The 12526-nt window shown below is 38.7% G+C and overlaps 1 protein-coding gene across 1 annotated transcript in view; it reads right to left on the bottom strand.

Moving 5' to 3' along the window:
- Positions 1-926: 926 nt before the first annotated feature.
- sorcs3 (sortilin related VPS10 domain containing receptor 3) overlaps positions 927-12526 on the bottom strand; it is a 396336-nt gene continuing 384736 nt past the window's right edge. Inside the window, exons 23-27 of the mRNA XM_047365601.1 lie at positions 9862-9993; positions 9671-9770; positions 6486-6591; positions 5607-5767; positions 927-4356 (exon numbers count right to left, since the gene is read on the bottom strand). Of these exons, the coding sequence (XP_047221557.1) occupies positions 4298-4356; positions 5607-5767; positions 6486-6591; positions 9671-9770; positions 9862-9993 (558 nt within the window). The 3' untranslated portion in view covers positions 927-4297. The remainder of the gene's footprint in view (positions 4357-5606; positions 5768-6485; positions 6592-9670; positions 9771-9861; positions 9994-12526) is intronic.

Here is a 12526-nt window from a genome sequence, read left to right as displayed (position 1 = left end):
ACCCCAGGATGACCGGACTATATTCAACAATTTTTCTGCATTGCCTCTTTTCATCTCAGAGCTAAAGCTAATCTTGGTGGTTTAGAACCAAGACACTGATCACTTATTGGTGTGTATGTCTCACTGTCTTGTTGAAACACATATTTCAGGGTATTTCCTCTTCAGCATAAGGCAACATGACTTGTTGAAGTATTTTGATTCATTCAAAGTGATCCATAATCCCTGGTATGTGATAAATAAGCACAACATTATGGTATAAGAAATATTCTCATACCATGATACCTGTGCTACCATGTTTCACAGTATTCTGTGTTTGAATTCAATGTCGTCTAAAAAAAACTGTCTGTGAGCCCTAGACCCTAAGAGAACAACATTGTTTCCATCAGTTTATAACATGTTTGCAATTTTGGCTATTAGTTGATCCTGTTTCTCCCACTTCTTCTTGGTGTTGGTCTCTATTTTAAACCATTAAGGATTCATTTGAGATTTCTCTTCTGCAATTCTCCAATCAGGTTTTTAATCAAAGTGTGCTGTTTTCCGAACAATGTCAGGAACATTTATTTTTCTTCAGGTTTCCAGAGAGGAATACAATCTAACCAGCAGGTACTACATTTGTTGCTTCATCCTTAAATAAGAAACACCAGATTGACTCCCAGAATGAATGACTGAACTCACTGACTGGATTCCTTACTATTATTTTAATCACATTGCATTCAATTCATTACTCAGATTTAGCAACATACGTCTCATCAATGTTGGGTCTTTTTGTTTTCTATCATTCTACTAGTAAATGATTTGCCATGTATAAACATAATTTGCATTAAAAAACTCAAACACAACTGAATTTTAAAATTAGAATTATATTAGCATTAAATTTTATTTTCATCAATTTCAGTGAGAAACAAGCTTTAATAAGTATTTGTCCAAAACTCTTGACAAAGAAAGAACAGTATGTTTTTACACTATCTTCTGTAATTCCCTTATCAAACTATCTTTTTGCCTTTTTTTTTTTCCTAATCTCATTTACATGAAAGAAGTCAGATCAGATTCAACTCCAGCCAAACAAGCACCCCTCAGCTCTGTCTCAAGGTGAATACAGTAAGGTTTGTTCACTGTGTTCTTTATGCAGGAAACAAGCACCGGTCCGGCTGTCTGGTTGGAGATGAGAGAACCCTGTTCGGGTAACTCATGTGTGACGTGACAGCCTATATCTCTGTGCTGGGCACTCTCGCTTCTTCAGATGTTTACATGAGCTTGTAGTGAAGCTCTGCATGCTTGATCTTCAGCTTAGCTGTCCAGCTTTCTCTCTCATTACGTTCATAATGCAGAGCTGGGGAAATCACTGCTGGTGGAAAGTTACACACTGGGAGAACAACACTGCCTCATTTCAAATTATACCAGTGAAGAAAGCACACCATTTTCATTCAGAAAATAAGAAAAATGATTTGTTCTTTTCCCGGTTCTAAAAGTATTTAACAACACTGACAATAGAAACACAGCTGAGTAATGAAGTAAAGATGTCCAAAAAACAGTGTTTTGGACATCTTTGGACATAAAATGTATGCTAATGGAAGAAAAATGGCTAATTCTGTTTGCGTGTAAATGGGGCAATGACCTCTCAACAGGCACACAATTAAAAACTCAGGTGTCTTGCTGCTAGAGGAATCTGATTAAAATGTGAATGAAGAGGGAAAATAACAGGAAGAACACAAATGGGCATACTGAAATAACTCAAATCCTATGCCCTATGTGATGTCACTAGAAACATGTGCACATGGTAGCTTGTTTTAGGGAGGGTAGATTTTTGTATTTTACAATAAAACAGCAAGAACAAATAGAACAACTGATCATAATGTGCTTGTTTTAAGTTACAAACTTTATCTGAAGTGTGTTTGATTTGACAGAAAAGTAGTTAGCAGCTTTAAATCTAACCTTAGGACTACAAGAACACACATAAAATTCCACAGTGTCCTTTTAATCAGGCAAAGATGAAGCTTGAAAGTGAAAAAACCAAGCACATTTTGAGCTGTAAGAATTTTGATGAGTAGTTTGTAAAAGTATCATTAGCAACAATGACCTGAAATAGTCAATTCCTGCCTGACTTTATCAGCCATTCACACTGTTGTGGATTACTTTTAGCACCTTTTTTACAACCTTGCTCTGTTGGTTGGATGACTTGATTTCAGCTCAGGTTCAGTTGCTAGAAAGATCTGACTCTAAAATACTGCCATATAAAGAGAAGTCCATGGTCACGTTAATGACTGCAAGGTGATCACATTATGTGGCAACAAACCATCAGCCCTCCTCCACTATGCTCGACAGTTGGTGTGTTTGCGCTGATATGCTGTTTGGTTTCCTCCAAACATGATACTCTGCATTCTGAGCAAACCTTTCTACTTTAGTCTTATCTACCCAGAGGCCATTGGTCCAGAGGTCTTGTTTGTCATTAATTAGCAGTTTCTTAAACCTCAGTCATGCTGTCATATTCTTTCAGGAAGAAATCTTTATTCTTCAACCTTTTAAAACAAGTCCTACTTGTTCTGTCTTTTTCTAAATGTCCTGTATCAGTATTTAACATCAGCCAAGCTAACTGAGGCCAGCAGGGTCTGAGATAGAGCTCTTGGGGTTTGGGTCATTTCTCTGAGCGTTAAACTCTGACCTTGTCCTGAATCTCCTCAGATGTCGACTTCTGGGAAAATTGGCAACTGTCTGAAATGTTTTCCACTTGGGATAAATCTTTAAAACACTCCTGCTTTTATAGAGATGCATTTACTGCTGATGTTAATTAGTCGAGTGCTTTAATTAGCAGCACCTGTTCTTTCCCTCTTAGGTTCTGTGGAACCATAAGTCTGCATAGTTTTTCAATGTTGGCAGGTTTGGGTTGCATCAGGATAACCTCCATGCCAACTAACCAGCATGTGTAAACATGGTGTTTACTTACTAAAAGAGAAATAATTTATTTGTTATTAAATCTTGATGTAAATAATACTGTTATGAGGTGTTTTACTTCTTTCCACAGACATTTTATTCTTAACATTTTGTCTTCATTGTTCCTATGCTTTTTCAACAGTTTTCCTTTTTGTTTAAACTCCATTTGTCATTTTGACTTTCACCTTGAAATGAATAAGCAACAGAAAAACCTTCCTTCTCAGGTTTTTTCCATCTAATCCGTCGACATAAATAAAGCACAATTGTTGTTGCTGTTACTGGTCGCCTGTAGAAATACTTGCTAGTGTGGGTCATGAGTTTCTTCCACTGTTATGTTCGTTAAAAGCTGAAAAGTGTGGGAAACTACTGTATGTTTTAAAAAATATTACAATTTTCTCCCAAGGCTGCTTTAAAATACTGTGAACTGTAAAACTGGTCACCACAATATGATCTCACATTTTGTTCTGAGAACAAATCAGGACTATCAGAGGCAAAATATAACGCAGTGATGCCAGACACTATTAATGTTTGGTTCAAAGACACTTATCTATTTAAAATGTCTGGTTATCTCGAGTATATTTCTACTGAAAATATAAATATATTATACACAATCCCCGTCATGTTGATCCATCTTGTTTTGTTTGCAGAGTGCGTCTGTTAATGGCAGCTTAACATTAACAGATCGACCCATTTCAACAAAGTACATTTCCCCAACAGTAACTGAAGCGGATAAAAGCAGAACAGAACTTGGCCAGAACCAACTGCGCTTGTTTGACGAATGTTTAAAAAAGAACTATTTACAACACTTGCTTATCTACAACACAGAAGCTGTGTTCTCGGGAGGAACATGCACAAGTCAAGGACGTCAGCAAAGCAAAATGTTTCATTTTAGGTAATGTCTCACTTTTTAAAACACACTTTCAATAACACACCGTCATCAGATGTGACGCCGTCGTCATGAGACTACGAGCATTTAGAAAGGAGGAATATTTACATGTAACAGAACAAAATATAATAATATACATTTCAGTAATATTCCCTGTTTGTTTGAAGACTTAGACATTATAGTCTACATTTAGGCAGAAATGATTTTCAAAGCACACTTCTCAGGAAACATACAGAACTCATTGACGAAAGTTATTTCCCTCAGCAAATGAATGCAGCGTTTACATCCACAAAACCCAAAAGTCTCAGAGATCCCATCGCTGCATTGGATGTTGCCGAACGAGACATCCATGCAACATCCAAGTCTGTATAAATGAGGCTTTTTAGAAAAAACTATTAACATCAGTCATGTTTATAATTACAAAACAGAAATAGAGAAGAACCCCGGACACTGATATCTTGCTCTGTACACAAATTCCCCCTTTTACACGCTGGTACAGTTTGGAATCTCCCTTGTGCTCTCACAGACGTTTCCGACTCCCCCTGAGCAGAAAAAGAACAAAATAAAACAAAGAGTTCAGTTCAGTAAGTTGAGTATTACAACTTTATTTTCTCCAGAACAAATGGTTAATATTAATTGCTAATCACAAGGTTGTAAAAGCTGTAACAGCATTGGAACAAGAAAATGGCTCATTGAGAGAATGTATCATAATTAATAAAAAAAGATGAATTAACACATTTGGGGACCTCAATTCATGGGAACAAGAAGGTGAAATTCATCTATACCTTGATAAAAGTATCTTCACAATGAACAGGGATAAAATGTTTCTAAAACTGGACCCCAAACAAATCATGCATAACAAAAAAGAACAGGTTCTAGTGTAGACCCTTGAGGAACACCAATGTAAGTAAAACTGAAAAACCTGTGCAGAATGAGAAATCTCTAGAATAGTCCATTTACTACTCACTGCTGCAGCCAAACGCTTTTTCAGCATAATTTATCTGACCAGGCATCCTTCTTCCATTGCCCTGTGGTCCAGTTCTGTGTTTGAGAATGTATTCATTGATGTTTTTTTTGTAATTTAATGTGTCACCATGGGCACACTGACTGGTTTGTAGCTTTGCAGCTCCATTAGCAAAATTATGTATTCTGACACCTTTCCATTTGAGCCAGCATTAACCTCTTCATCATTTTGAGCTACAGCAACTCATTTGTTGGATCAAACAACGGGGACCAGCCTTCGTTCCCATCTGTGACTCTGTTGCCGGTTCTCCACCCTTCCTTTTTTGGACCTCTTTGATTGATACTGATGATTGCTGACTGAGAAGACAAGAGCTGCACATTTGGAGATACTCTGGCTCAGTCATCTAGCTGTCAAACGTCCTTAAATCCCAAATCCACCAATTCTTCCAGCCACTAACATCAACTGGGAGGACAAAATATGCACTTGCTGTCTATTATATCCCATCCACTACCAGGTGCCATGATGATGAGATAACCAGTATTTCTTACTTCAACTGTCAGTGGTCATAATGTATTAACTGATTGGTGTGTTTAACCAATTTAATTTTTAGTAATTATAACTAAATCATCTCTAACCCCTTTTAACAAAGGCTCCACAAAAAGCCCCATTATAAAAATGTTGTTTATTTTTCTGAGATTAAACTAAATGTTAAGAGGAGATCCTTTCTGTATGTCTGTGTTCACTGAGACGCCCCACCCCACACTGACAGTGTGAAGCAGTTTGTCCAGAGACAACAGTGATTGCTCTTATCGTTTGTCTTTGACTTACTCTTGACCCGGGCATCCAGCTCCTTCTCCATGAGCTCTTTGGATGCTGTGAACTCGCTCAGAGTAATTTTCGGCGTGTTGTCACCTTGACCGACCGAGCCAATCATCTCCTGCTCCTTCTCCTGGTTCACCTCAGCGTATATGTTGATCCAAGGTATTTTTCTACAGATTAGAAAAGGAAGACTCAATGAACCGGCCACAGAGCTCTATTTTGCTTCAAAAAGGATCACTTTTACATTCAGTCATTTGTTTATGCAGGAACTAATTTCAAAGCTTTGCCTTCTGGTGCTGAAAAGTGCATGCCAAGGTTGAAATCATCTTCACTGTTATTACATTTCTGTAACTTATTTATGAGAAAAGAACAGAAACATTTTGCTATTTTCTCTGCATAATTTACATCTAATATCTAATTTATTTCCCGAAACTCTTCATTTCTGTTATTAATCGCTGTTTTGTCAACTATACGATTCTCTAAAAAATGCTTCTCTTCTGAGTGACAGGGGAAATGACAGATCCATAATTAATGGCAGCTTTTCCAATTCCAGCTGAGTTTTTAACAGAATCACTTTGAGGTTGAATTATTTATTCAGCGAATAAAAACACGAATTCTGTATATCAACCACTTAAGGGTTATTTTTACTGCATTTTCATCAGTGATTACAGAGTGCGCCTCATGCATTGTAATCATGAAAAAGTAAAGATAACCTTTGGCTGTTATTAAGCATCAAATCAAAGCATGAAATCTGACTGCAGCTGATTGGTACAGATTCTGTTAATCTGCTTTCATTAATAATGGAGAACATACTAATAGACGTATGTAGGAGCTCGATGTGATCGTGCTGTGAGTGCAGCAGGAGGATGTAATCAGAAAGTTGCAGACCTCTTAAATTTGTAGATCAGGAACACAGCCAGGCCCAGGAACACCACAGAGAGGAGCATGAGCATTGCTGAGCTGCTGTGTCTGGGGCTGGAGTCCACCAGCGGGGCTGTGGAAGCAAACGGATGGAGCTGGTGAAGAGGAATCATCTTCATCTTATTTAGTTATAATATTCAACCTGTAGGAGGCCTGATATTTTAACTGAGGTCTAAAAAACTAAGACCTAAGTTTTGTCACAAAGATACTAAAATAAAAGTGGTTTAAAGGAAAAGATACAAAAGAAGAATAAAATTCTTTCATTTGTGGACAATGAACAACACAGCATTCTGATCCTTATAATGCAGACCTGCTCCAGAAGTATTTATGGTCTGTAACAATTATTTAGGGGTTTCAGTATAATTAATTTCTTACTAGCAGAATATGGTTTAAGTTACCACCTTTAAACCCCTAAAATACATTTAGGTCAGAAGTCTAAAAAATTTTAATCTATATTGTTATTTTAGCCTACATGTGGATCTTAGACACTGCGTAGATTAGAGCAAATACACAATAAATTCAACTTCAAACAACCACTTCCTGTTTGGAAAAAGGTTAAAGTTCATAATGACATAATTAACCCAGAGGAGGAACGGCCGTGTAAATACATCACTGAGCACCAAAAATGAAAATGACATTCTCTCCTATGATTAGTGGATATAAACTGTATGCAACCACTTCTATACATATTGAGCTTGCCCACACAGGTTTAAATAAGAAATAAAAATGATTTTGTTTCTGAAAAATATTTAGCTAAGATTTTTTAACATCTGAATGAAAAGAATAACTTAATGTCTATCATGACTAACTGTTTAGCATTCGGGTGTGTAGTAATGTAAAACCCTCCTTTAAATGCTGTTTCGCACCCAGCGTGTCACCATGGCAGCCTAACCTCTATGTTCAGAAAAATCAACTGGAATGCTTTCTGGTATCAGACTCTGAGGTGGAAAGTCAAATGATTCCCACCATACCCAACCTCAAAATCCAATATGGCTGCTGCAAGTAAAAACAAAAGGAAAACTGCAGTAAAGCTGCAATTCCAAATCCAATGTTAATGGTAACTACACAAAAAGCTACAAAAGGTTGGAGCTTCTATATGTTAGGTATGACTTTATTCCTTCATCTGAGATGATTTTCCAGGTAAATGGAAGCCTTTACTGTTAGTTTGAAGTAAACGGTAACATTTATCTGTCTCTTAAATTAACACAACACACACTTGGAGCCGGGCTGCACGGTGGCACAGTTGGTAGCACTGTTGCCTTGCAGCAAGAAGGTCCTGGGTTCGATTCCTGGCCTGGGGTCTTTCTGCATGGAGTTTGCATGTTCTCCCCGTGCATGCGTGGGTTCTCACCGGGTACTCCGGCTTCCTCCCACAGTGCAAAGACATGCCTGTTAGGTTATTTGGTAACTCTAAATTGCCCTTAGGTGTATGAATGAGTGTGTGCTTGGTTGTTTGTGTGTTGCCCTGTGATGGACTGGCGACCTGTCCAGGGTGTACCCTGCCTCTTGCCCATAGACTGCTGGAGATAGGCACCAGCTCCCCACGACCCACTATGGAATAAGCGGTAGAAAATGACTGACTGACTGACACTTGGAGCCTCTGAGGCATTCCACTTTGCTTGTTTCTCTGAATGTTTTATGACATCTTTGTTTCCCTGATGATTTATCAAAATGATTTTTTGGGCTCATCCAAGCTGCAAGAAAGGTTCAGCTGAAACTACTGTAACATTTCATAAGGAAAAAGCATAAACTGAACTTTTATTTTTGAAATTAATACCAGCTGGACATAATCAAATAAAAAGTCCAGCAGCAGAAGTTGTGCAGTCTTAAGAAAAGGTGAGCACAGAAAACTACGTGTTCTCTGTTTACTGCTCTTTAAATGATAAAACTTAATAGGGTGAACTATTTTTTTTTTCCAGAACATTCTCTCTTTACATGTGTCCTCAGCCAATTTGCATGGCAATAACCCATTATGTAGGCAGCATTTATTTTAATAACTGAAACATCTGAAGGTGTAGCAGCATGAAATTGTTTCTGAGCAGGTGACAACAGCAGGAACACACACTTCAGCTGGATTCCAAATGTTTTCATGCACAGTTATTTTATACAGGAATCCATTTTCACTTTAGAATAATAATATCATGGTGCATGGTTTATCTCACAAGGCTCCCTCATTAAATTCTTCTCATTGTTTTGATGACTGCGGGAATGTTTTCTCCTCTGTCATTCACATGGATATAACAACCCCATGTACACGGCTTCCAAAGTTCTCCTGAGACCTGCAACTGAGATGGATGTGCACGTGCTGGCGACTTATGTCGTGCTGCTTGAAGGCTAACCAGACCTTTTTTTGAGAGGTGAAATATAAAGAAGGATCCAACAGGGTGCAGCAGCAATGTCATTAGAGTTGCAGCTCACAGCAGGAGTAACAGGCTGTTAAAGTTGTACACTTTGGGCTACAGAGAGTCAGAAATGGTGTGGCTAATTAAACCAGCCAGGCAAAGAATACAATGTGTATTTGTCTAGCAGTCGGGCACAGGAAACTTAGAGAACCACCAGGCCTTAGGTCAATAAAAACTAGAGTTTTCTAGTCAAGCCATGCCATTTAACGTCTCTTTGTCTCCATAAATCGGAACTGACTATACATAGACCACATTTATGGGTCAAAACTGGCAACCAGCTTTCTCCTTTCAGGCAGTTAACAACTTCTCAACCCCTAATTGCATCTCTGCCCTCAAATTGTACACTGTTCCTTCTCAAGGACTAAATAATCAACATAATTATACTCAGTGTAACACTCATTTTGTGGTTGGGTGGCTGTATAAGAAATGGAACAGATGTTCATCTTTTGATAGCAGCATAAAAGATCCCTCGTCTCAAGATGCTCCACTTAAAACCCAACACCCCCCCCCCCACCCCCCACCCCACACACACACACACACACAGGCACACTCCCCTGTGTTCCTTCCTGCGCCTTCTGATGGAAGCTGACTGAAAGGAATTTTAATTGGCAGACCAAAGAAAAATTTCTTGTTGTCAAAATATGGTTATTACTATTCGGTTTCTAAATGAATTACCGGCTGCCAGAAGATAACATTACTGTTGAAAACGTAATGAGAGGACAGGAAAATGGGAAAAGAACCCTTCCTTACCCAGCGTTAACTGTGTGTTGTAGACGATGACTCTGACTCCAGGTTTAAGCTCAAACTCCACAAGGTTTTGGTTCAGTGCGCTCACAATGATGCTAGACGCCTGTTGGGGAACAGTGGTGGGAAAATTTTTACACACTAAACCTTAAATCTGAATGGTTTCCAGCACTTTCTGAAACGTAGAATATGCCCACCTTCTCTAGCTCTTCCTCACTCTTTTTCTTCCCCTCTGATTGGTTCTTGTTGGGTAACAGAAAGAGCTCTGCAGCTGTTGGAACTCCTGGGAAAACAGCGACCAAGAGCTGCTCCTCTGGGAAGTCAGAAACCTGACAAATGTAGAAGGATTTAATTACATATCCCAAAAAAATAATCCATATCATCACAATAATGTAAATGGGGAGCGAGGGAAATAAATCCTTAACAGACATTTGGTAAAGACTGATCAACTTCATTGAACCCTTTGGATCACCACAGAGATCGGTGCTAGGAACACAACTTTTCACATGATACATATATGACATAGTGTATGTTGTCAATAAGTCAAACAAATATTTCACACAGCAACATTGATCTTTGCTATCTTTTGCACACTGAAAACTTTCAGGGGCAGTCACAAAAGAAACTAATTCATTCAAACAGTGTCTTTGTCCCCAAATGTTTCTCACTAATCCACAATTAAATGTCCTCTAATAATTTCCCTTTTGGATTAAAAAAGTATTTTTGAACTGAAGCGAATTAAAATGAATATTACTGAGATAAACAAGGTGTCAATAAATATAGGCAAACTAATAATATTTGGTCTGATCAACAAACCAACTGATAAAGTACAAATCAAAGTTGATCATTTACGTACTCAAAGGTTGAATCAGAACAAATATCTGGATAGAATATTAGACTGTGCTGTATACTAGTTAGATATAGTATCTGAGTCTACAAATATGTATATAGTTACAGTACAGACCAAACGTTTGGACACACCTTCTCATTCAAAGAGTTTTCTTTATTTTCATGACTATGAATATTGTAGCTTCACACTGAAGGCATCAAAACTATGAATGAACACATGTGGAATTATATACTGAACAAAAAAGTGTGAAACAACTGAAAATATGTCTTATATTTTAGGTTCTTCAAAGTAGCCACCTTTTGCTTTGATTACTGCTCCACACACTCTTGGCATTCTGTTGATGAGCTTCAAGAGGTCGTCACTTGAAATGGTTTTCCAACAGTCTTGAAGTTCCCAGAGATGCTTAGCACTTCCTGGCCCTTTTGCCTTCATTCTGCGGTCCAGCTCACCCCAAACCATCTCGATTGGGTTCAGGTCCGGTGACTGTGGAGGCCAGGTCATCTGGCGCAACACCCATCACTCTCCTTCTTCGTCAAATAGCCCTTACACAGCCTGGAGGTGTGTTTGGGGTCAATGTCTTGTTGAAAAATAAATGATGATCCAACTAAACGCAAATCGGATGGAATAGCATGCCGCTGCAAGATGCTGTGGTAGCCATGTTGGTTCAGTAAGCCTTCAATTTTGAATAAATCCCCAACAGTGTCACCAGCAAAGCATCCCCACACCATCACACCTCCTCCTCCATGCTTCACGGTGGGAACCAGGAATGTAGAGTCCATCCGTTCACCTCTTCTGCGACGCACAAAGACACGGTGGTTGGAACCAAAGATCTCAAACTTGGACTCATCAGACCAAAGCACAGATTTCCACTGGTCTAATGTCCATTCCTTGTGTTCTTTAGCCCAAACAAGTCTCTTCTGCTTGTTGCCTGTCCTCAGCAGTGGTTTCCTAGCAGCTATTTTACCATTTAAGGCCTGATTCACACAGTCTCATCTTAACAGTTGTTCTAGAGATGTGTCTGCTGCTAGAACTCTGTGTGGCATTGACCTGTTCTCTAATCTGAGCTGCTGTTAACCTGCAATTTCTGAGGCTGGTGACTCGGATGAACTTATCGTCCACAGCAGAGGTGACTCTTGGTCTTCCTTTCCTGGGGCGGTCCTCATGTGAGCCAGTTTCTTTGTAGCGCTTGATGGTTTTTGCAACTGCACTTGGGGACACTTTCAAAGTTTTCCCAATTGTTTGGACTGACTGACCTTCATTTCTTAAAGTAATGATGGCCACTAATTTTTCTTTACTTAGCTGCTTTTTTCTTGCCATTATACAAATTCTAACAGTCTATTCAGTAGGACTATCAGCTGTGTACTGTATCCACCTCCTGCACAACACAACTGATGGTCCCAACCCCATTTATAACCCTTGAAATCCCACTTATTAAACCTGACAGGGCACACCTGTGAAGTGAAAACCATTTCAGGTGACTACTTCTTGAAGCTCATCAGCAGAATGCCCAATCAAGATGGTTTGGTGTGAGCTGGACCGCAGAGTGAAGGCAAAAGGGCCAAGAAGTGCTAAGCATCTCTGGGAACTTCAAGACTGTTGGAAAACCATTTCAGGTGACTACCTCTTGAAGGTCATCAACAGAATGCCAAGAGTGTGTGGAGCAGTAATCAAAGCAAAAGGTGGCTACTTTGAAGAACCTAGAATGTAAGACATATTTTCAGTTGTTTCAAACTTTTTTGTTCAGTATATAATTCCACATGTGTTAATTCATATTTTTGATGCCTTCAGTGTGCAGCTACAATATTCATAGTCAAAATGGACACAACTCTTTGAATGAGAGGGTGTGGCCAAACTTTTGGTGTGTACTGTATATTACAGGAGACTGTACTATTCCTTCATGTTAATCATTATTTCCATTAGTTATAGTGGTTGATTGATATTATTTATTTATCACATCAATATGACTAAAACCTCAGGAGAACCCAAAGTGTGTAAACTTGGTTTAACAGGTC

Source organism: Girardinichthys multiradiatus, chromosome 5, assembly GCF_021462225.1.
Source record: "Girardinichthys multiradiatus isolate DD_20200921_A chromosome 5, DD_fGirMul_XY1, whole genome shotgun sequence".
Classification (NCBI taxonomy): Eukaryota; Metazoa; Chordata; class Actinopteri; order Cyprinodontiformes; family Goodeidae; genus Girardinichthys; species Girardinichthys multiradiatus.
The sequence above is the reverse complement of the archived record's forward strand: the minus strand, read 5'-3'. Positions and strand labels throughout refer to the sequence as shown.